The sequence below is a fragment of the Myotis davidii genome, unplaced genomic scaffold (genome assembly GCF_000327345.1).
Source record: "Myotis davidii unplaced genomic scaffold, ASM32734v1 scaffold168, whole genome shotgun sequence".
Taxonomy (NCBI): Eukaryota; Metazoa; Chordata; class Mammalia; order Chiroptera; family Vespertilionidae; genus Myotis; species Myotis davidii.
Genome location: NW_006383016.1, coordinates 9015091 through 9041045, shown reverse-complemented (window position 1 = coordinate 9041045; position 25955 = coordinate 9015091). Strand labels below are relative to the sequence as shown.

At 36.5% G+C, this 25955-nt stretch overlaps 1 protein-coding gene across 2 annotated transcripts in view; it reads left to right on the top strand.

The window, feature by feature from the left end:
• Window positions 1-17854, top strand: part of AHR (aryl hydrocarbon receptor) — a 29358-nt gene extending 11504 nt beyond the window's left edge. Inside the window, exons 2-11 of one of the 2 annotated variants that reach the window (XR_001512379.1) lie at window positions 3244-3347; window positions 3695-3784; window positions 5885-6008; window positions 6961-7091; window positions 8741-8943; window positions 9899-10008; window positions 10213-10354; window positions 11795-13025; window positions 15027-15134; window positions 15321-15412. Coding sequence is in view for 1 of the 2 variants with exons in the window: in XM_015558157.1 (XP_015413643.1) it covers window positions 3244-3347; window positions 3695-3784; window positions 5885-6008; window positions 6961-7091; window positions 8741-8943; window positions 9899-10008; window positions 10213-10354; window positions 11795-13025; window positions 15321-15464 (2279 nt within the window). In the remaining variant the exon portion in view is untranslated. Of the gene's footprint in view, window positions 1-3243; window positions 3348-3694; window positions 3785-5884; window positions 6009-6960; window positions 7092-8740; window positions 8944-9898; window positions 10009-10212; window positions 10355-11794; window positions 13026-15026; window positions 15135-15320 lie in introns of both variants that reach the window. The other variant, XM_015558157.1, reaches the window with a different exon arrangement.
• Window positions 17855-25955: the final 8101 nt, after the last annotated feature.

Below are 25955 nucleotides of genomic sequence, written 5' to 3'. Positions count from 1 at the left end.
TAAGAAGATTAAATAAGATATAATACACATGCAAACGACTTGACATACAATGTGTGCTCAGTAGGGATATTACTACAGAGGAAATTACTCACGGCCACTCAGATGCTAGGAAGAGGCACTGATGACAGTCCCCTAGGTCACTTTCTGACTCTTCTGTTGCTTTCTAATCAAGACATGAAATGGATGTGAAAATGAGTATATTACTATAGCTTCTAGTAATTTTAAGAAGGGAGAGGTAGTAGGTATGATATCTGAGAGATCAAACTTCATGGAAGGCATAAATTACATAGCTGGAGTTGAAAGGCCAGGACATAAAATAAGTTTTCTAAAACATGACATTTTAAATGACAATGGAAAGGGAGTTCACCCTTCCTGGACTCAGCTTTGCAAAATATTTACTTAAATCCTTTATTGATTATTAACCTTGAATATGAAAGCAACAGAAACATTTGTTTGTTTTTCCAAGTGCCCTCTAGTGATCCTTCCCCAAAATGTACTTGTCACTTTTCCTACTTATGCAGTAGTAGTACATATTAAAATATCCTGCCAACATTTAGAATGGTAGGCGCTGCTGTTTAGAACAAGTCTCTTCTGTCTCAAGTTCCTGTAATACTTTAATTAAATCTCATTTGGTGCTTAATATTTTTGACATTCTTTTCTAGTTCTTTATTTCCATAGCTTAGATTCCCTACTTAAAGGCAGTCTAATGTCTAATTACATTGGCTAATATCCCCAATACAAGGCCAAAAACAAATTGTAAATTACTTTGAGATGAATAGTTTCTTTCATTTCTTATTCATCTTCCCAGTGGCTCAATAACTCTGGTTGGAACTAACATCAATTCTGTTGATTAAAAATTAATTTTAAAAGATCCCTACTAAGATAATTTAGAGAGTTTAAGTGTGTCAATTTTCAAGATTGTTTCCTAAAGAGTTTTAGTTTTGTGTGTACATTTTTTATATCATTTTAATAGAAAACTTACTAATATTTGGTATAACTCTTAAATTGTGCCACATACTGGAAATTTTGGAAAGGAAGTGGAGTTAACCCTGACATCATGAGGTTTTTAATGCATTTAAGCAAATTTGGCCATGAGAAAGCAAACAGCAATAACAAAACTTACAGAATACAAAAAGAGAAAAAGTCTTTTCCTCGAGAAGAGATTAAGCATTTCCTTTGGTCTTGATTAACTGTTAGATCAATTAATTTACCTCAAAGTATTTTTTTGGCCTAAGGAAATCTGTTCTCTGGCCTTTTGCAGTTGTTATATGCAGAGGCCAAACTTTTATGTTTCAGGTTCTGCAAAGGCAAGAACTTGGCATGAGATTCCAGTGTGACACATGCGCTTGATGATTTAACAGAACGTATACTTCAAGCAAGAAACGATTTTATATGACTAGTGCCCCGGTGCATGAATTTGTGCATGGGTGGGGTCCCTCGGCCTGGCCTGCGATTAGGCGCAATCTTGGCCAGTCCTGATGGGGGCCAGCTGGCCACGGAGAGACCTCAGGAGGGCTCCAGGGCGTGTTTGGCCCTCTTGCTCAGTTCCGATTGGCCACTCAGTCCTGATTGGCCAGACCCCAGCAGCAAGCTAACCTGCCTGTCGGAGCGTCTGCCCCCTAGTGGTCATTGCACATCATAGCTATGGGTCGAGTGGTCTGACCTCAGTCGGACGTAGCATATTACGCTTTTATTATATAGGGTGCTTTGCTCAGACCGAGAGAAAAGCTGGTTAATAGTAAGTCTCTAGTTTTTCACCAAGCCTCATTATCTTTCTCACATAAGTCTATTGAAATCAGAAGTCTTGAAAGTAAAGTCAAATTCAGTTTTGTTTAATGGTTTATCTTATTTAAATATCACAGGTTAAAAGAGAATAGAAAAGTGGAAAGATACTGTGGCTGTATCTAAATGGTTATACATTGTAACTAGTCAATCCATAAGCTCTGGAAATGGAGCTAATCATTAAAGCTTCCATTTATTGAACATATGCCAGGAACTTCACTTACATGCTCATTATTCTTCACAGCAATCCTGCAGGATGGTTGGTTGGTTTATTTCAGCTATCACTTCACATATTAGGAGACAGGCTGCAAGAGCTCACATGTTAAGTGGCACAGCTAAGATGTGAACTTAATTATGTCAGACACCAACATTCACATGCTTCTAAATAAGATAATATTTGAGAGTGCTTGGAAAAGTTCTAAATAGGTAAATAGTGTTATTATTTCTGTTCAGCTGTTGCCTCCCAGACTACAAATACACACATGCATGTGTGTGCACACACACAATGAGAAAGAGAGATGGGAGGGGGGAAAATGAGAAAAACATTACAGTATGCCACTGCTAGTAGTAAGCATCCCACCATGCCGTCAGCCTTCCTTTCATATATATATATAGGGTATCCCCAAAAATGTATATACACTTTGAGTAATTATTAATCCCATGGGTTAAATATAAAAAGTAACAAACATCAACTGAGCTATTGGAAAAAAGCGTGTGTACATTTTTGGGGGACACCCTGTATTATTCACAATTAGATAGAAGATAGTAATGAAGGAGATAGCACTTACAAATGTCTGATACTTAGGATTAAACACAAAAAATTAATGTGTGAATCTTTATTGTGGATGACTTTAATACACTCTCGTGGGATAAACAATATAGACTTGAGCCAATGGAAAAACATACATGTTCTTGGATAGAATGATTCAACATCATAAATATGATAATTCTTCAGGAGTTGATTTATAGATTTAACGTTTAACGTACTGACAGTTTTTACCCCCAAAACAGTCAAGACATTCTAAACTTAATGGAAATATATTTCTTGATAAGGTGTATGGTTGATTCTTTCTCTTTACCACCACTAGTTTGTTGATGTTTAGAATATTATTTGTAGGTATTAAAATCATTTTTATAGGTTATGTTCTGATGAGCCTTATTCTCATAAGTATATGGGAATGGGAGGAGTATTTATAGCTGCACCATGCAATTCTTTGAAACTCCTAAGTTATATTCCAAAAATTATATAGGGAATCCATTAAAAATTATTTTGAAGACTCTGTCATCTGAGTTGGAAATCAACCATTGGCAAAGGATTATTTACTGTCATTACAGTACACACCAGTATTTCCTTTTTTGTGTGTTTTGTTTGGTTTGGTTTAGTGTATAGAGGTGTTCCCTCAGAGCCCTTGGAAACCACTTATTTGTAAAACTACTGACTGTATTATTGTTTTTCCATAGTTGCATTAAAATCCTCCCCAACTGACAGAAATGGAATCCAGGATAACTGTAGAACAAAATTTGGGGAAGGCCTGAACTTTCATGAAGGAGAATTCTTATTACAGGTAAATTTTAATAAATATAGTTCCTTATAATTAGGATGACAGTTGCAAATGGAGAATCCATTCATGAGTTGTTTAATTATTTCCAGTCCATTTTGAGTTAGAAGTCACCCAGCGTCGCATTCCACTTCCATTTGCTCTGCAGCAGCATGTAGGGCTCCATTCCCCAGATATGTGGTATGTCTGTGAGTGTGTGTGTGTGTGTGTGTGTGTGTGTGTGATTTGTAATCATTTTAGCCGTTTTAAAGAGAAGAGTTTTTAGCAATAAAAGTAACAGCCTTAGTTGAAGTCAGTATTAATGAGTGACAATATTAGTCACATTACTGATTTTATAACTTTTTTCTCGGTAGGCTCTGAATGGCTTTGTGTTGGTTGTCACTACAGATGCCTTGGTCTTTTATGCTTCTTCTACTATACAAGATTATCTGGGATTTCAGCAGGTAAATATTTATCTCAGCTCATTAAAAAAAATTGTACTTTTTTTATGTATCTTATACTTTAGGGACACAATTGATAATTGTTATATATAAAATGTCAAATAAAATGTGCTATAGGATAAAAATTATATATTTTCAGCTAATATATTTGATACTATTAATAATTTACTACATTATGATTTCCTTAAATGTTTATGGAATTTATGGATATTATGTTTCTCCTTTCACTTAAGAAGGAACTCTTATATAAAAGAAACATTCAGGTAAGGGGCAGATAGGGTTTGAATGGGGCAGGCAAGAGGATATTTGCCATCTAATTAGTATGGATATCCCCTGGAGGACATAGGGCAACTATGAAATGAAGGAGGTAATATGTACAGGTATAAGCAAAATACCATGGCTTATACCTTTAATTCTGATTTATGGGGATTATGGAAGCTTTCCTGAAGGTAATGGTATTTAAGCTAACTTAAAGAAAGTGTAGGATTCAGATGGGTTGACAGTTGTGGAGGGAACACAGGGAGGAAAAGACAGAAGTACTATAGCTGTCAACTGGAAGCCCTTCAAAGAGGTGAATGTGTCTGGTTTATTTTATGTTATTGAATGAATAGTGAATAAGTGGACTGGTGAGTAAGGTGTTTGATATATTTGAGGGAAAAGAATATAAGGTGTGATTTGAGCACAGTTGAATGCTAAGTATACTTATGTATTAATAGTTCCTAAATTCTAACCTGCATAAGACTCACCTGAAGAACTTGATAACATTTTATAAAGTCTTTAGGCCTCAAACCCCCCAGTATTCTGATTCAGTAGATGAAGGCGAGACCCATGCATTTGTATTTCTAGCAAGCTCACAGGTGATGTTGACTGCTGGTTTGAGAAGCACTGTTCACACTAGTATATAAACTGAAGATTAATCTGTGCTCTATACACAATGGAAGCCACTAAAGGTTTGTGTTAAAGGAAATGTGTATACTCCAATCTGTGTTTCAGATGATAACTCTGGCAATTGTGTAATGGCTGTCACAGAGATAGCTTAATGCTACAAGGTCAAGTTCATAGGGAGATTTCTCTAGAGAGCTAAAATAATGGAAACTAGCTGTTACCACAATTTCTGAAGATATTCCTGAAGATAATTTTGCTGACCCAGCCTTAGAATTTCTTTCAGACTTTTTAAATTATGAAGAAAATACACTGATGTCTGTGGAAAGGCCTGTTTGAAACTTAATTGCTTAGTTATCTTAATTATTTGATATTGTAATTCCTATCCATCATGAAATAAAGAGATTAGCTATTTCCCAATCTATTTTTTTTCCTATATGTATATGTTAACCTAGATGTTCGTGTCTGACATGGGTGGTGGCTTAGGCACCATTGAACTACATGTTGTCACTCCTTAGTGGGCAGTGATATTGATAGTGATTCACTATCAACCATTCTTTTTAGTTGCTTAGTATGGCATAAAATAGAATACACAGTGTTATCACACAAAGTGTTTTGTGAAACTTCCATGTGTCTATATGTACATATGTGATGGGTGGAAAATGTATTCAGTACCATGAGTTGCAGTTTAAAAAAAAGAAAAATACTGGTTTAAGGATTAAGGGCTCATCACTGGAATACATGCTGAGAGGCAAGTGGTGGAAGAACAATTCTACCCTGGTAAAGGGCATATTCCTTACTCTTATGGAGTCTACTTAGAGTAATTCAGTCTATAGAAAACGGTTAGAAAACGAAGAAAATACATAATGAGTACTATTTGGCTTAGAGAAGTCAGAGACAACTGGGTATTTCCATAAGGTTTTGTGAAAAATGTAGGACTTAGAAGATCAAAAGGGGATAAAAATAAGCAGAATGTAATATGTTGTAGTTAAGGAATGAAGAAGTGACTGACTTGACTGAAGAAGTGGCAAATAACTTCTGGCTTATCAATTGCAGAGCTAGTCTCTTTCTAGCTTTTCCTGTCTTGGGTAACTGGAGAGTATTGCAAGCCATTTGCTTTATTCATCACTAATCTAGCTAGGTTCTGAAATTACTTTAGTATGTCATATTTATTTCTTAAATTGGTACTATTATTTTATGTCTTTGTATTTTTTTCCTTAGTCTGATGTCATACATCAGAGTGTGTATGAACTTATCCATACTGAAGACCGAGCTGAATTTCAGCGTCAGCTACACTGGGCATTGAACCCCTCGCAATGTACAGACTCTGGACAAAGGATTGATGGTAAGAATATTTATAAAAAGATAGCTTTGGACCCTGACTGGGTATCTCAGTGGTTAGAGTGCCATCCCAATACGCCAGAGTTGCGGGTTTGATTCCCAGTCAGGACACATACAGGAACCAAGGAATTCATAAAAAAGTAGAACAACAAATCCATGTCCCTCCCTCTCCCTCTCTCTCTAAAATACATAAGTAAAATTTTAAAAAGGTAGCTTTGGTGTTTTTAATATAATGCTATGAAAAGAGGCAGAGAACCTAAGGGGCAAAGAACTCCTTGGTGAGGGTAGGAAAGTAGCGGAAAGCCATGTGTCTGTACCTGTAGTTCACAGAGAGGCTGGTGAGCTAAGGAATGTTCTTTTTCTATAAAAAAAAAGTGATTTTATTATTTTGTTTATTTGTAATGATTTTTATTTGCTATTAATAAAAATGAATATATCTAAGGAATATTATGACAGCCATTGATGACTATCAAGTGGGAAATGCTATACTCAGAAATGCATTTTATAAAATTACTCATACTCTTGTGAAAGATGGGAAGGAATGTACAAGCTCAATTCTGGAGTGTGTGTAAAATGTTCTGTGTTTTAAAAGGCACACAATTAAGAAAAAAGCAAACTAGCATATCCAAGTATTAAAAAAAACACACAAAAAAACCTTTTCTCAATGCAAGCAGTGTTTCCAGAAGTTTGTGGAAGTGTTAAAAAAGAAAATAAAGTGGCATTGAAAGTGGGGAAACTGTGAGCAGTAATTGGTCAGTAGAAATTTTAAAAAACTGAGTAAAGTTCTGTGAGATAAAAGTGATATTCAGTAAATTTTAGTTTCTTTTCATTAGCTCCTTTTCTGAAAATGATTATCTTCTTGTAGACTCCAATTTAGAAATTAACATAAATTTCAAGTAAACACTTAATTTTACAGCAAAGTGGAAAATAAATTTGTGTTGCTGTTATTTCTCCAGAGGCAAATGGCCTCCTCCAGCCAGCGGTCTACTATGACCCAGACCAGCTTCCTCCAGAAAACTCTTCATTTATGGAGAGGTGCTTCATATGCCGACTGCGGTGTCTGCTGGATAATTCGTCTGGTTTTCTGGTAAGGTGCAAAATCTTATGGCCCTGTCATTTACTACTAAGTTATATAAATAAAATCGTTTAAATGAAACAGATATTCTTTGGTTATATTTGAGTTTGGCTTTAAAAATCTATTTCATCAAGTAATTAAGAAAAATCACTTTTAAAATATCATGTGTGATTTTTGAATCTTTTTCTATAACTCCAAAACCACACAGATTAAGGGAAATAACCTAGAGGCTTGTCTTTTGCCTTCTTTTAGGACTTTTTAGGTATATGATGAAGAACTATGTAGCTCTTCTTTAATAGCAGAATGCTTACTCTCTTTGGATATAATGCCTTCTAGACAGAGAAATTACCCTGGCCTTTTCCACATGCCTAAGATAACTGCCACGTAGAAAAATGGTTGTACATTCATGATTGCAGAATCATCGTGTGGTATGAGATGCTGTTGTGTGGTCTGAATACCTGGGTAGGATAATTACAGAGCAGTTTGGGCAGGATACTGAGACACTCCAGAAGAGAAAGTGCCCAAATATGTTTGGGAGACAGTTCTTAAATTTTAAATGGGTTTTCTTACTGCAGGACTTTTCAGAGCCTTTACCAAAGATACATATTATGCTGTAGCCTCAGTGGAGAGGATCATCGAACCCTTTGTTAGAAGGCCTAGTTCCATTCATCTTAGAGCTCTTCATCAAATTGCAATAATTTGGCTTCCTCGGCTGCCTATGACACCTGAAAGAGGCATGCAAATCTGTGTCAAAACTTGCCCTGTTTTTTATTTAGAAAATAAAGGGCAGCATAGCTATCCCAAAGTGTACCCCCCAGAACATACAGTACACCCCACCAGCACAGGAGAAAGAGACTACAGGTATAGTGTATATTACTTTTGTGAAATATCAGGAATTTGAAACAATCAAATCTTAAACATTAGCAAACAGTGATTTTTGTGTTTATGTCATAATGTTGCTGACCCAGAGTTAGAATTGTTTTGGGATAGTTTTCGTAGTAGTGATGATCAATTAGTATGTATTTTCTGAGATGGGGTATGAGTGTAATTGGGTCTTGTGCTGTTGTCATACTGATATTAGAATTATTCCTTGGCCTGGTTATTACTGTTTTAAACAACTAAATTGATCATGCTCCTGCTTCAATTGCCTTTGTTTCTTCTGTCTTCTACAATTATTCTCTATCTTTACTCTGATAGAACTCTGCATTCTTTGTGATTTCAGGAGTCATTTTAATAAAACTATTTTATCTTTATATGAAAGATTCCCATGTGCTATGAAATATGCTGTGAGCTGTGGAATATAGTTCATGTGTGTTTGAAAATTAGCATGTACTTGATCACCATTTATTCAGTCAGGTAATATATATTGAGTGCACAGTGTACAAGGAGCTGTGCTGGGTGTCAGTGATGGGACACTTGCACACTTAGAAAATGATACCGGTGTTCTTGTTGTGACCATTAAAAAGCCAGGAGTGCTTCATCTCTCTGTCCCTTCAGAACAGTCCTCATACTACTTTGGGATGGTTTTCCTGTGGAGAAAGGAATGAAAGAATGTAGCAGTTGTCAGCTTCAGGAACCTTAGATGTGGCCAGGACTGAGGCTTTTCAAAAGGAATGATTTTAAACTGTTAATTTTAATGAACTATCTTTTGTGTTTTCAAGGCAATGAATTTCCAAGGGAGGTTAAAGTACCTGCACGGCCAGAACAAGAAAGGGAAAGATGGTTCAGTGCTTCCCCCTCAGTTAGCCTTGTTTGCCATAGCTACTCCACTTCAGCCGCCCTCCATACTTGAAATCAGAACCAAAAACTTCATCTTCAGAACAAAACACAAACTAGACTTTACCCCTACTGGTTGTGATGCCAAGTAAGTAAAACTTTTTCAGTTTTGTTTTTATTAGATGTATATATTGTACAATGCAGCAAGTCTCTTATGGAATGTAAAACATATAGTGCAGATTATAATATTGTACATTGTTATAGTAGCTGTTATTTCATACTTTTTCAGTATCAACTTCCTTTTAAAATAATTTCAGGTTCATCAAATCATCTTACTCTATAATTTTTTTATACCACTTGCCCCAATTTCTATGTCATAACGATGATGATTGTTAGTTTGTTTTACATTTTATTTTTATTTTTTAAAATATATTTTATTGATTTTCTACAGAGAGGAAGGGAGAGAGATAGAGAGTTAGAAACATGGATGAGAGAGAAACATCGCTCAGCTGCCTCCTGCACATCTCCCACTGGGGATGTGCCCGCAACCCAGGTACACGCCCCCGACCGGAATCGAACCTGGGACCCTTCAGTCTGCCGGCCGACGCTCTATCCACTGAGCCAAACCGGTTTCGGCTGTTTGACATTTTAAATTGTACAAACTTTATTTGAATTTTAGCCCTGGAAGTTTAGTAACTTCCAGAGAATTATGTTTTGATATATGAATGCCTAATATCATACTCCATGTCATTGCCTTTCTCTTTTCAAGTATGGAAATAGAGAGATGTTTGAACAACCCTGCCCCTTAAAAACGGAGTACAAACATTCTAGATATTTACTAAAGGTTTTGTTTTCCTATATAATCTCCTCTGTTAGATTTATCTTTAACTTTTTTATGGTCTTTATTCAGGAGAAGAAAATGGTCTAAAACTGAAATTTGCAGCCATAAGCAAAAGAGAGCAGTTACATAGATTTCCACCTGCTAATGTAAAATTCTGAGGGTCAAGTCAAACCTATTGCAGCAAATAGCATATAGCTGATACCATTTAACATGAATGAAGTAACAACATCATTTCAACTTTATTCCTTTATCTTTTTAACAGAGGAAAACTTGTTTTGGGCTATACTGAAGCAGAGCTGTGCATGAAAGGATCAGGTTATCAGTTTCTTCATGCTGCTGATATGCTCTACTGTGCTGAGTACCATATGCGGAGTAAGTTGCAGTTCCTTGTGAGCATGTTCAAAAAAGGGCATATACCCTAGTGCATGTTTCAGGAAACTGTTTGAATAATTGTCTACTCAATATCATACCTTTATCATTAACTGCTCTGCAGCTGCCACAGGAATATATAGTAGCTTATCTTTGGTGACAAATATGTCAAATTTGGGTTTGATAATTTTTTAATTTTTATTTTAGTGATTAAGACAGGAGAGAGTGGCATGATAGTGTTCAGGCTTCTTACCAAAGGCAACCGATGGACCTGGATCCAGTCTAACGCCCGCTTGGTTTATAAAAATGGAAGACCAGATTACATCATTGCAACTCAGAGGCCTCTAACGTAAGCACAAAGACAGAATGCTTGCTGTTGTTGTTGTTAACACTTTAAACAGTCCTGCTTAAAAACTTAAATTCTAAACGTAAATAAAAAGTAAAAAGTTAGAATAATATGTTTAGAAAGGAGAAGGCATAGGTAAAGAACGTTAAAGTAGAATTGACAAACTTTACTGAACAACTAAATATGTAGATCTATGGAGGAGAATAAAGAAAACTTCAGGGTTTTATGCTGGGTATATGCAGGAAAGATGAAAATCTAGTGCCGTCTGTAAAGTAAATATATCATTGCTTTGCTTAACATAAGTTTTCTAAGCAAGCATTGATTTTGAAGTTTCTTACATTTTCTGGAAATGAGTATTTTGTCAAGTATGTGCACTGTAAATTTTCTCTACAGAAGTGATTTTGTTAGGTGGCTTGAGATAAGAAATCAAGGTCATTTTTTTCCTTTTTACATCTATTAAAGCCCCACAATATTTATGAAGCAGTGCCTCCAGCCATAATTTACAGTGCCACAAAGCTTTATGTTTATATTTTAGGTTGTAGTAGGTAATTTTTGCAGGGGGAATCATAAACCTCCCAAGTCATCCCTGGTGAGTATATTAATGGATTAGGGTGCATTTTTGAATTAAAATGAAAGCTTGTCTACTATTTAAAAGCTGGATATACATGTCCAGCTGATCAGTAACATTTATTGAAAATGCCATCTTTCCTCTACTGCACTGCATTTTGATCAGATGATGTGTTTGTGGTTGTTTACTTTTGCAATCACAGCACTTTTGATATCTAAGTGTATGCCTTCCATTTTGCTTGTTTAGGATTTTTGTTCTCCTTCAAGACTGCCTTGGCTCTTCTTGACCACTTTATATTTTCATATACATTTTAGAAATAATTGTCAGTTCCCACCAGAAAATCTAAAGGGATTACAGTGTAATCCTAAACAGCTGTATTTGGGATTACACTGAAACTATAGCTCATTTTGAGATAATTAACATTTTTATAATACTTAATATTCCAGCTCATGAACACGGTGAATGTACATACATATACTTAAGAGAACATGGTTATGTAATATTTACCTATGTCTTTATCTCATTGGATCTTGTACATCTTATTAATACTATTCCTTGTTTTGATGTTTTAAATGATGTATACACACACAATTTTCATATTGAAGTTATGCTAATCTTTTCCTTTATAGCTTCTGACTAGAGATGTCTCCCCCACTCATATTCCCAAATTCTTGCAGTTTGTGTTTATATTGGGATCTTTGTTCTAATGACTCTACTGTTTTTTTTCTAATGACTATACTGTTTTTTAGGACACATTCTAAATCATTTAAATTTTTCCAAAAAATAATTTTATGGCACAGAAAAACGTATGTCAAAAAGTGTTTTTCCCTACTCTCAATTACAATGTATTTTCCTTGCTGTTTTTGTAATTTTAGAGATGAAGAAGGAACAGAGCATCTAAAAAAACGAAATATGAAGTTGCCTTTTCTGTTTGCCACTGGAGAAGCTGTGTTGTACGAGACCACCGACCCCTTTCCTCCCATGATGGATACCTTACCAGTAAGGACTAAAAACGTTGCTAGTGGAAAAGATTCTGCTACCCAGGCAACTCTCAGTAAGGATTCTCCCCATCCCAGTTCTCTCTTTAGTGCCATTATGCAACAAGATGAGTCTATTTATCTCTGTCCTGCTTCAAATAGTGATCCTTTCGAAAGAATTTTTTTAAACGAATCTATGGACAAATGCAGTAAATGGCAGGACAGTATTGCACCAGTGGGAAGTGATATCCTGGAACATGAGCAAATCGGTCAGTCTCAGGAAATGAACCCGACACTTCCTGAAGGTCATGGAGGGCTCTTCCCGGACAATAACAACAGTGACTTGCACAGCATTATGAAACACCTAGGTGTTGATTTTGAAGACATTAAACACATGCAGCAAAATGAGGAATTTTTCAGAACTGACTTTTCTGGTGAGAATGACTTCAGAGACATTGACTTAACAGATGAAATCCTGACATTCGTCCAAGATTCTTTAAATAAGTCTACCTTGGCATGTCCAGGTTACCAGCAGCAACCGTCCAGGGCACTGAACTCAAGCTGTATGGTCCAGGAGCACCTGCAGTTGGAGCAGCAGCATCAAAAGCAGGTGGCCATGGAGCAGCAGCAGCAACTGTGCCAGAAAATGAAGAATATGCAAGTCAATGGCATGTTTGCAAATTGGAGCTCTAACCACTCTGTGCCTTTTAATTGTCCTCAGCAAGGTCTACAACAGTATAATGTCTTTTCAGACTTACCTGGGACAAATCAAGAGTTTCCCCACAAATCTGAGATTGATATTATGCCTTATACACAGAACTTTATTCCATGTAATTCGTCTGTGTTACCACAACAGTCTCAGGGGACACAATTAGACTTTCCCCACGGGAATTTTGAACCATCCCCATACCCTACTGCTACTTCTAACTTAGAAGATTTTGTCACATGTTTACAAGCTCCTGAAAACCAAAAGCACAAACTAAATCTACAGTCCTCCCTAGTAACGCCACAGACGTGTTATGCCGGGGCTGTGTCCATGTACCCATATCAGCTGGAACCTCAGCAGAGCAATGCGGCTCAGATACAGTACAGTCCAACCATGCCAGGCCCGCAGGCATTTTTAACCAAGGTAAGGATGTTCTCAAACGATGTATTTATCATGTAAGAAGAATCCCTAAAAGGATTTATTTAATGTCAGGACTGATTTAATCTATTATCTACAGCATTTATATCAGAACATTTCTAACTATGTCCGTGACTACTTTTTTTTAATAAGCCAGTGCTTTTCCAGTATGTTATGAACGCAAGTATATCCTATTTAGCTGAGTTGTAAAGGAGAAAGAAATCAGGGGCTGAATATGTCCTTAAGTTACCAGTAAAATTAGTTACAAATATATTGTTTAGAATAGAGATTTTGGTTTTCCTTCCTTGATTTTTAAAAATAATTTTCTCGGTGTTTTGGATATAGTTGAAATTGAGTTAAAAGATACTTCTTCGCATGCCTTTGCCTCTGAAGGTCCCTGGAATTTAGTCCTAGGCTCCTTGGTTCTCTAGCAATCCCTCTGTCTTATCTGCCACAGCCTCCTTTTATCCCATCAGGTGAATTGTGTGTTTTTTCTGATGTTCTTAAAGGGGTAATATAGCTAGCTTTCTACCACAGGACTTGAGGTTGATGTTGTATTTTTACTGTTTAAATGTATCATCAAAACCCTTCTAGCAGCAAGCACACTAAAAAACAATCACTTCAAAAAAAAAAATTAACCTGATTGTATCTGCTCTCTCTGGCCGCCCAGGAATAAAGTATGTTTGCATTTATGCTTTTCCATTATAAAATAGTTCATTTAAAAATGTATTTAAAAGTTTAGTTTTAAAGAAAATCCTGACTATAATTAAGTTCATTGTTATGTAATAGAAAAGGGCAGTGAAGGTTTTTCTTAGTCTCATTCCTAACATCCTTTAGTTATAGTCTATTTCACAACATTGCTGTGAAGTTAATCATGAGTCGGTACCTTAACTCATATACTCTTGAGTAAGTGATAGAGAACTTACTTGTGTAATGTTACATTTTGAACAGGGCTTGCATCAGCTCATGAGTTCTCTACAGTGATCCCTTCACTACTTCTTAATGAATAATACGAATTCTGTAGACCTATATCTCTCCCCCTCTCTGCAGGGTAGCCACTCTGTATGTGGCTAGTCCCAGACAAGAGGTACTAAAAATATTTTCCAATTTTGGAGATTTAATTTGAAAAAAGGATATTGAAATGATGAATTTCGGCTATATTAGGTTAAGGAAAATATATTAAAATTTCACTTTTTAATGTGGCTCACATTTCCTTTGAACAGCACTGCTCTAGATAACACATTTAAAGAGAATTGCTGGCACATGTTAGACTGATGAGAGTAATTTGGGCAAATAGTATACCTTCCATTTGAAGACTTGACAGAGTTGCCATCATTGAAGGTTTAGATTATGTGATATTTAATATGTTTTGAAGGATCTTTGAAGTAATCAAAATTTTGATTACTGAAGCCTAGTGTTAAAGGTAAATTTTATTTGAAGGAATTATGGGTTTGGTTTTAATCTGAAAGTTTCTATAATTCTCACTAATTATTTAGTCTAAAGACTCTGTGATCTATAAAACACTACAGAACTATCTCTGTGTCCATCTTCCCCCTTTCTCAGTAGCAGTTATAAAAACCAGACCAATTTCATTATAAGAAGGCAAGAAAGCATTTTAATAACTTGATTCTGAAATTAGGACAGTAATCATAGTGGTCCTAATTACAGAATCAGGTTATTAATTATAAAAGTATAGTACAAATAAGAAATTGGTTTAGGATATCATACCCATGGTATAGTATTTTATGAATAGTAGGAAATACTTAGGTCATCTGCAGTTCCAGTGTAGTAATCTCAATAAATTCCCTGGTCCCCAGAATTTGAGATGAAATCTGGTCAAAGTAAACTTATTACAGAGACTATACATTGTAGGGCAAAAGTAGGTTTATAGTTGTTCAGATGGAAAATAATACAAGAATAAACTCTGTGTTTCACGTACTCACAAATTGTATACCTACTTTCACCTCACCCCACATTACTTATTACTGTTACTTTTTGACTCATAAGTTTCTATCCAAACTGAAGGCAACACCTGATCAGATGCTCTCCTGATATATGGAATGCCAAATCTGAAGTGACACAGTTACACTATTCATCTATTAGAGAAACCAAAAGGTTATAAATGTGCTAATATATGTGCTCAGTATGTTTTCATTGAATGAATTAAAATTTAGCAATAATACAGTAATTTGAAGTTTAACATCATGTTGGGTGAAGATTTTAAAAATACATTTTAACTTTATTTAATGATTAAAGATACTTTAAAGATCTATTCTAATAAATTGCTATTTCTGTTTTCAGTTTCCAAATGGAGTTTTAAATGAAATCTATCCAGCTGAGTTAAATACTATAAATAACTCTCAGACTACCACACATCTTCAGTCCCTTCACCATCCATCAGAAACCGGACCTTTCCCTGATTTGACATCAGGTAGATTCCTGTAATTCCAAACCCAATTTTTACCTTGGTTTTGGTTTAAAAGGTGGAAGATTATAGTTACTAAACTGTCAATGTTGGACATCAGCAAGTTCACATGGAGGCATTGATGTATGTTGTTCCCATTGTTATTACCAAACCACATTTTAATGTTTTTCAAAGAGGAATTAAAAACATCAAAATTACATAGACTGTAATCATTCAAATTGAAAGTATGTGCCACAGGCTGGTGAGATACCATCTACATTTCACATTCTGAGCACCACAAATTGTGCAAAAGTATTCACGGGAACTTTAAGACTCTTAAATAAGAAAGTTTTCTCTATTGGAATTACTTCTGTCAGGATAAAAAGAAAATGCTTTTGAGTTTTCAACTGATGAACCCAAAGTTACCAGAAGTATACTATTTCTCATATTTTTAGGTTCTGCATTTATCTCATGTTAAAATACATAAAATAAGTGGTTTGGTGCTTCTTCATTGTTAATGTAAGTGCCTCAAAGTTTTTTTTTTCTACCTATAACACTGTAGGATGTATATTTTATATAAAATAATGCTTTTTTAAAAAATTAATAACATTTTACACAAATAGTATTTGCATTTCTTAAATTCAAAATCATTTTTTTAATCCAGGCATGTTTTAACTGCACTACTTACCCATTTTCTTCAGGTAAAGAACAAATAATGATTAAAAAGATAATTATTTATTATATAATCTAGTGCTTAGACTGTAAATGTTGCTCTGTGCCTTACACTGAAAAAATTTTAAGTAAAATGTCTTTTCAGGTTATTTTTTAATTATTATGTAACTATTAATAGCAGCACTAAAATGTCAACAGTGTTTTCAGAAAAAGGATATACCGCCCTTTACCTCTGCTAAAGTCTCTACCCTGGTAGTTGAATGGTGCGGCATGAAAATCTGCTAAAGTGACCACGTTTCTCAACCTACAATGAAGAGCAGGAGCTTGGTTTCTGGGCCATTGAGTAAATTACAGCAAAGCACCCATTTCAGTGTATGTACATTTTTCACAAACTGTTTTACATCTGTAATCTTTTAAGATAATAGTATGTTGACTTTATAAATTTCACTTATTAGTACAGTGAAAACTTTTTTTTCTCATATTTGAGGATTGTTAAGATTGAATATAGCAATGTTTGGTGCAAAGTATTGCTATGAATGAAATGAATGGTGCATTGTATGCTTTATAGTGAACAAAATTATTTGTAAAATATTTTGAATTTTTCATGTAAAAATATTTTATATGCACATAAATAAGTTGAGTTTTACATATTTTATCAAATAGTGAATGCAACCCATTTAAGTTGGTATTAAAAAAATAATTGTGCAATTTTATTAATTTCAAACATTAGGTTATTTCTATGGTAGAGTGATCTTTATTATCAGTAAGGCAAATTAATCACCCTACTAACTACTGTCCTCAGGTGATTTAAAAGAAGTGCCACCATCTGACATTCTTTTATTCAACTGTGATGTCAAGGGTGTAAGACAGATCTTGAATTTATTATATAAAAACATGATGGAATCCTAAGCTGAGATGTAGGATTAACATACATTTTTCTTCCTTTTTTTTTTTTGTAAGTTAATGTACATAAAAGTTGCTTCAGACAATATGTATGTCAGTTCTATGCATTTTCAGTCAAAGTTTTGAATCTGTAGAATCAGTGTAAGTATTGAAAACAACAAATTTGCCTAAAACATTTCATATTTTGTTTCCAGCATGAGGTGTCATTAAAGATTTAGTCATTAGACCAGAGGGTCTAGATTAATAATCCATTTTTACATTTAAACTTTTCATTGAAAGTCTTACAGCATTTTTGTTAGTCTTCCTTCATGTCACTGGATGTCCTGTTTAGTGGAAGATAGGCTTTTAAAATTGTGAATATGGTGGCAAGCAATTATACACTTATAAAATTAAAAATTTTAAAGTAATATTGTATATTTTTATCTCCATAACTAAAGCTTATCTAAGAACAAAATCACAATAAACCAAACCAAATACATCTTTGTCTGCATTGCTGAGTTGCCAAAACGAAGAGAAAACTCTGTGTTGAGGGGTTTCTTTTTAGATGGTATGCACTTCTAAGAACCTGGATGCGTCTGATTTGAACTTTTCCGGTACAAGTGGTTCTCACTTAACATGTACCAGTGTTCTGCTGTATTATGGAGCTTTCAATCATTACTATGCACAGACGTAGTGTTTTTCAGTATTACTAACTTGTAGGTAAATGCTTTAAGGGTTTTGTCTTTCCTTCTAAATATTACTGCTTTACATATGCCATGCATACATTTTTTTAAAAAATATATGATTTATAATATCCTTACTATTAAATAAAATTGCATGTAATGATATGTGGTAATAAATAATCACCAAATATTGATATTGTTTAATGTAAATTCTGGTTCATATAAAGGATGTTAGTATTTATTGTATAGTATTATAACTATGTTAAAGGCAGTCTCTAATGTTGAAGGATATGTTGTCGGTAATTAATAAATTACTTACAAAGTTCTGCCCCTGGATATATAAAAAACCCTTTCAGGAACATTACAGATTTAAAATGCTTCTGAAGTGAATGATTCTAACCCTAACCCATGTCATATTTAGTGCTCAGATCAGAATATACTGTCCACAACCTACACACTCTCACATACAAATGGAACACTAAGCCTTTGGTGTTAAATTTATAACTGCTAAACACCAAGAATTCTGTAATTAAAAATTGTCTTAAGAAAAATTCCCGAGAAAAACAGTATTTTATTCTAGCAGTAATTATATTTTGTTGTTTTAGGCTGATCCTTTACAATAATTAGATATTTTTCTCAACGACCTAATAGCAAGTTAGCATCACATTTAATTTCGAACATTTTAGAAAAACCAATACTGAGTCTTTTTCATGATGTTAGCTTGCCCTGTTTTCACCAGCCTGCCCAGCACTGGCCAGGGATGTTAGCTACCTCTAAGACGAGGTAACACCTCTCTTAAGTTTTCTCCAATGTGTGCCGGTGACCTTGTCTCCAGTTTTACTACTGAAGACCAGCAAATAAAAATCCATAACATCCTAGGTGTGTCTGTACCTTCACCTCAACAATACCACTATCCTTGGTCTGTTAGGCTCACCTCCAATAGGGAGGCAGGTTCCCCTAACTCCAAGGTTCACACCCTTCCTTTGCAGTTTTCATGCATTTAGCATTTACATTTCCCTAGTCCAGAGCTTTCTCTTCTTCTCAAGAACCCTGGGGGAAAAAAACTCGTCCCTCCTGCATTCCTTTTCTTATTAAATTACTTCTTTACCTCCTGTCTCTAAAACAATTTTTGATCTGAAAGCTGGTTTTGTTTTCTACCCTTCTATGTATTGTTTTGTTGAAGCTTACTAACTCCCTTCTTACCATAGGCTAATTCTCAATGGCCCTGCAACCAAGATGCACCTCAATGAACATTTTTCCCCCTTTTTGCTTCCATATTAGTTGCCCTTCACCTTCCACTTTTCTTTGTTATTCTCCCCACCACTCCCACCTAGCAACAGGCTTGATTATGACCATTTGTGGTTCTTTCTCTACCTCCACATACTGTCCCTTTGGAACTCATCCCTCTGCAACTGCTAACTTTTACCTCTTTAAGGAAACACAAGATAGCCCTAACTGGTTTGGCTCAGTGGATAGAGTGTTGGCCTGCGGACTGCAGGGTCTCAGGTTCGATTCCAGTCAAGGGCGTGTACCTTGGTTGCGGGCACATTCCCTGTAGGGTGTGTGCAGGAGGCAGCTGGTTGATGTTTCTCTCTCATCAACATTTCTAACTCTCTATCCCTTCCCCTTCCTCTCTGTAAAAAACCAATAAAATATATATTTTTAAAAAACACAAGATAAAAAGAAACCTTATCTCCGATGTTTATGGAGCATTCTTTTCCTTTGAGAGCGTAGCAAAGCCAAGCACACAGACTCTGGAGTCAGACGGTTGGCTGCACACATAGGATATGAATGATTGGAAAGGTTTCTTACTCTCTCTGAGCTTGAGTTTCCTTTATACAGAAGGAAGATAATGGTAATACCTGCCTCATTGGATGGTTGGAGTCATCAATAAGTAATGTATGTAAAACCACTTTTTGCCCAATGACCAAAACTGGAACAATTTGCCTCCCTAATATGCTATGACAAGCACACTTAAGCTCTCTGTGTATTCTCAAAAACACAAGCCCAGAGAAAATGGTTTGTGTTTTTGAGAATACACAGCTTAAGTGTGCTTGTCATAGCATATTAGGGAGAAAACATCAGACAAACCCAAATTGAGGGACATTCCACAAAATTCCTGAGAGTAGTCTTTCAAGTATCAACGGGTGAAAAACAAGAAGAGACCAAGACGTCACAGATCAGAGGAGACCAAGGAACATGATGACTAAATACAACACAGCATTCTGGATTGCACCCTTTAAATGACATTAGGGTTCTGCAGGAACCTGAATGAAGTCTAATTTTATTAACACTATTGCACCAATGTTAATTTCCTAGTTTTGACCATTATAACATGGTTATGTAAGATGTTAAGTTACAAGAACCTGGATGAAGGAAATAAGTTCTCTATATCCTGACAACTTTTTATGTAACTCTAAAATTATTTTAAAATAGTGTATTTAAAGTAATTTTATATACTTTGCACATGGATTGGAAAGATTAATATTGTTAAAATGTCCTTACTATCTAAAATAATATACAGATTCAATGCAATGCTTATTAAAATAGTGGCATTCTCGGAATTAGAATAATTCTAAAATTTATATGGAACCACAGAAGATCCCAAATAGTGAAAGCAATCTTGAGAAAGAAGAACAAAGTGGGAGATATTATGCTTCCTGATGACAAACTATACTACAGAGCTACCATAATTAAAACAGTATTGTTCTGGCATAACTATAGATGTATGGATCAATGGTATCAAAGACACAACCCAGAGATAAATCCCTGCTTTTATGGTCAATCTATGACAAAGGAGGCAAGGATAACAATGGAGTTAGAATTATTTCACTAAGTATTATTGGAAAAACTGTACAGATACATGCAAAAAAAAATGAAATTGGATCACTTTCTCACACTATATACAAAAATAAACACAAAATGGATTAAAGACTTAAATGTTAGACCTGAAACTATAAGACTCCTAGAAGGAAATGTAGGCGGTAAACTCTTTGACATTGCTCTTAGCAGTATCTTTTTGGCTATATCTCTGCAAAGGAAAGAAACAAAATAAAAAAATGGGACTTAAGTTTTTTCACAGAGAAGGAAACCATCAACAAAATGAAAAGACAACATGCTAAATGGGAGAAGATACTCACAAATGATGTTGTCAATAGGGGTTAACTTCCAAAATAACTCAAACAACTAAACAAAAGAATTCCAACTGAAAAATAGGCAGAGAACCTTGAAGAGACGTTTCTCCCAAGAGGACAGATGGCCAATAGACATATGAAAAGATGCTCAACATCACTAGTCGTCGGGGAAATGCAAATTAAAATCACGAAGAGATAATCGCACACCTAACAGAATGGCCATCATCAATAAATCAGCAAACAAGGTTTAGCAAGGATGTAGAGAAAAGGGAATCCTTGTACACTATTGATGAGATTGTAAATTAGTGCAACCACTCTGGAAAAAGGCATGGAGATTTCTCAAAAAAAATTAAAAATAGAATTTACATATGATCCAGCAATTCCACTTCTGGGTATTTATTCAAAGAAAAAAACCACTAATTTGAAAAGATAAATGCACTCCTATGTTCATTGCAACACTACTGGTAATAGCAAGACATAGAAACTACTTAGATGTCCATCAATAGATGATAAAAAATAGTTTGTTGACTATTGTATACAATAAATATCTGCCATTACTATTTCCTTGATAGCTAAACAGCCTTTTCAGGTGGAGGTAAACCTGTGCACTGACACCAATCCTCCTCCTCTGTTTACTGATTTGATGAGTATCTTGGTTTTTCCTCTCCAATTCAATGGTCCTTTCCACCGTGATCTCCTGACATCATCCTGTTCAATTACCTTGTTTCCATAGCTCCTATACATCAACCATAATAACCTATTTTCCATGCCAGTTAAGGACAGCCACACCTCAGACTGCGAGCATTGGTAACTGCCTTACATCAGCCTGAAATTTCCTCTTCTAATCACAGCCTCTTCTTTCTCCTTTCCCAATCCTTTCTTCTTTGTTCAACTAACTCTTCACTCCATGGTGATCTCCAGGCCCTGAGTACACACTGTCCATTAGCCTGGACCAGTGATGGTGAACCTATGACACGTGTGTCAGAGGTGACACACAAACTCATTTTTTTGGTGGATTTTTCTTTGTTAAATGGCATTTAAATATATAAAATAAATATCAAAAATATAAGTGTTTGTTTTACTATGGTTGCAAATATAAAAAAATTTCTATATGTGACACGGTACCAGAGTTAAGTTAGGGTTTTTCAAAATGCTGACACGCCAAGCTCAAAAGGTTCGCCATCTCTGGCCTAGACCAGTGGTCCGCAAACTGCAGCCCCTTGAGTGTGGCTCTTCCACAAAATACCACGTGCGGGTGCACAGGTACAGTATGACTGGAACTTCGTGGCCACACTCAAGGGGCCAAAGAGCCGCATGTGGCTCGCGAGCCGCAGTTTGCCGACCACTGGCCTAGACCTGAGAATCAGGATGTCAACCATAGTTCTCCTATTCTGGAGCTGCCCACTCCCTTATTGGTAACAGCCACTCTAATCCATCACGCTGGCCACTTTCTGATCAGCAGTCTTGCTAGAAAGAGTGACAAAAGTGAAATAATGAGCCTTATCACAGAATATTGCCAACACCAATATTATTATTATTAGCGAGAGAACCCTAATCTTACTCTGGAAAGTTACCCTTGATTATGTCAGCAGACCCAGTGGAACCACAAGAGTCCTTGTAGGGGAAAGACAAGAGGGTCAGAGAAGGGTATGTGAAAATAGAAGTAGAGGTCACATACCACACACACACCACTTGATTGATTTGAATAAGCCTTGCTGCTGGCTTTGGAGAAGTAGAGAGCCCACACTACACACCACACCACACCACACCACACCACACACACACACACACACACACACTACACACCACACCACATACATGCACGCACACACCCACACCCACTTGATTGATTTGAATATGCCCCGTTGCTGGCTTTGAAGATGGAGGGCCACAGGTCCAAGAATGCAGGCAGCCTCTAGAACAGTGATGGCGAACCTTTTGAGCTCGGCGTGTCAGCATTTTGAAAAACCCTAACTTAACTCTGGTGCTGTGTCACATATAGAAATTTTTTGATATTTGCAACCATAGTAAAACAAAGACTTACACTTTTGATATTTATTTTATATATTTAAATGTCATTTAACAAAGAAAAATCAACCAAAAAAATGAGTTTGCCTGTCACCTCTGACACGTGTGTCATAGGTTCGCCATCACTGCTCTAGAACAAGCATGTCAAACTCACAGCCCAAAGGCCACATGCCTCTTTATTTGGCCCGTGTTAGCCTTTGAGTTTGACATGCTTGTTCTAGAAGCTGGAAGACACAGGCACCAAGTCTCCTCTAGAACTTTCAGAAGGAACACAACCCTACACACACCTAGATTTTAGTGTGTGTGTGTGTGTGTGTGTGTGTGTGTGTGAGAGAGAGAGAGAGAGAGAGAGAGAGAGGTGGCAGGGGAGGGGAGATGCCCTTGGTTGAAAAATCACTAATAGAAGAAACATTTCAAAGAGAACAGTTTCATGTGTTGGAGATGGTCCAGGAAATGGAATTAAATGGTGGTTTTCTGAGAGATTTTTACCTAGTCTTGTATCTGTCTCTTTACCAACTGCCCCCATGACATTAGTCAATAGCTCTTTGCTCTATGGGGCCTACCTAGAATAGATCACTTGGCAGAGAGAGTTGATTAGAAGGGAGCCAATTATTCATACAGAGACCAAGAAGAGAGGCCTTTGATGTGATAAATTATGCATGATGAGTAAGGCTTGATAACATGTTGATTACAAAACAGTAGTGGGATGGGTAATATTATGTAATTAAAAATTGTTTACCTTCATTGTTCATTTTAGCTTACCAAAATAATATATGTGCAATGTAAAAAGCCAAACATTGAGCATGTTTGCAAAAGTAGTTACCTGCTATTGCAAAAAACTCAGAATAAAGAAATGCATAAAACAACAGTAAACATATCTTCCCCCCAAACCATTCTCCAGTGGTAACCATTTTTAGCGGCCTGATGTATTGATGTATACTTTTATATCCTATTCATATGCAGCCATTTCCATGTGGGGTGTGTGTGTGTGTGTATGTGTGTGTAAAGCTTTTTCAGTCAACATATTGTTGACCTTGTCAAGGCCCAGAGCAGGCTGCCCCAAGTTATCCCAGAATGGCATATTGATTATTTTGGTGTACAAGACAATGCTCCAACCACTGAGCCACCTGTCAGGGGCTAGCATATTGATTATTTTGATCTAAAATTACCTGCGAAGCAGCAAGAGCAAGGAGAACTCTATGTTGCCCTTCTGTCCCCCTGAAAAGCAGGAAATAGATATCCATGATAGGTGCCCTCCCCACTCCTGAAGGTCTGAGAGACCTTATCATAGGAATTATAAAACCAGAGGCAAAAGCATGTGCAAACAAGCCTCGTGCTGCCTTTACTAATTTACAACTCAAGCCCAAACTTCGTTTAGACTCCTCACTAAGGAATACCCCATCTGCTTCCTTTCTAATGAGCACTTTCTTTGTCCTGTTCATTTCTCACAGATTTATTGTTTCTTCATCTAAAAGGCATTAAAAGATGCCCTCATTTGAGCCTCATTTTATGATTTGAGCATTCTATTGACATTCTCCAGTGTGCACATATTAAATTGTTCTCCTCTCCTGTTACTCCAGACTTGTGTCTATTATATTATTTTGTAACTAGTCAGAGAGAAGCACTTAAGAAGGGAAGGTGGAGAATTCTCTCCATTCTCCAACTGCATGGTTGTACATATAATTCACTTTTTCCTTTCTAAGATTTGGGTAGTGACTTACTGTCTTCGTATACCACACACTATCCAATCTATGCCCTATTGATGAAAATTTAGTTTGTTTAGAAGTTGTTGTTTTTTTTACTATTTTACAAACAATGCAAAAATAACCACCTTTATACATACATCTTGTGCACTTCTGGAAATATTTGTTTGATAAATCCTTAGTATTGGAATATCAGTATCGAAGGATATGCACATTGAAAATACTGAAGGACAACTGCCAGATTGCCCTCCAAAAAAATGGTAGCAATGCAAATCCGACTAGTGTTTTAAAATGCATCTCACTTTACAATTTTTACCATTATGATAGCAGACTGTTTTTACCCCAACACATAGTACATATTTTAAAAAAGAAACGGTGCTAGAGAAATAGAGTTATTTGCCCAAGTTCATAGGGGTAGTAAGAGGCAAAGCTGAATAGCAATCCCAGGCTGCTTGTTTCCCAAATTCATGCTTTCCTCTTTCTCTAGTGATTCCCCAGCCAGGCCAAGCATCTGGAACACCCATGGAAATCTGAGAAGGTGCAGATTAGCTCTCCCATAGGTGGATCTGTATGTGTTAAGTTCTCCAGCTGATTCAGGTGGTCAGTTGTGGAGAGTATTCTAAACCTAACATTCTAAGTGGGGCAGACTGAGCCCTGGGAGCTTAGCCCCCATTTACTAATCCTTTCTGTGTGTGCCCATCTCTGTGCCTTATTCATGGAGGGGCTTGAGGAGGCGGCATTGTGTCTCATTAGCAAAGAATGAAAGAAAGATACTTCCTCCTTCTTGTGGGGGAGGAAGAGCTATTCTTTTCTATTTCTAGGGTCTGACCTCTTCCTAATGGGACAGGGGGAGTGAACTAAGCCATTTGGGAGGGCAACCCTGGCCGGCAGAGAGCCAACTAGGCATGGGGCTGCAGGGCCAGCCAGCACGTGGGAGAACAGAGGCAGCTCTACAAGAGCCACCAGTCGACACCAACCGTGCCTCCCACCTCCCCACCTGCAGGAGAAACAAGGCAGAAGCCCTCTGAGGTCTTAAATGACCTGGGGCGAAGGAGTAATCCTGGACTTTTTGCTGGTCTGGTGGTTGGCAGCTGAGCCTGGTTCTAATTCTATTTGGGAAATGAAGATAGGTGACATTATTTCACCGTTACATCATAGAGCAGTTTACACTGGCTACCTATCCTATCAATAAAGAGGGAATATGCTAATTGATCCTCATGCGGTCGCAAAGATGGCGGCACCCACAGTCAATAAGGAGGGAATATGCTAATTGCTGCCCTGCCCTCAAAGATGGCGGCACCCACAGCCACAAGATGGAGGCACCCAGTCCCCGCCAGGGCGGCAGGTGTGCGGCAAAACCAGGCCCACCCCCAGTCCCCTCAGCCACCCAGTCGCCTAGGGCTGGCCCAAGGTGCAGATAAGCCTTGGAT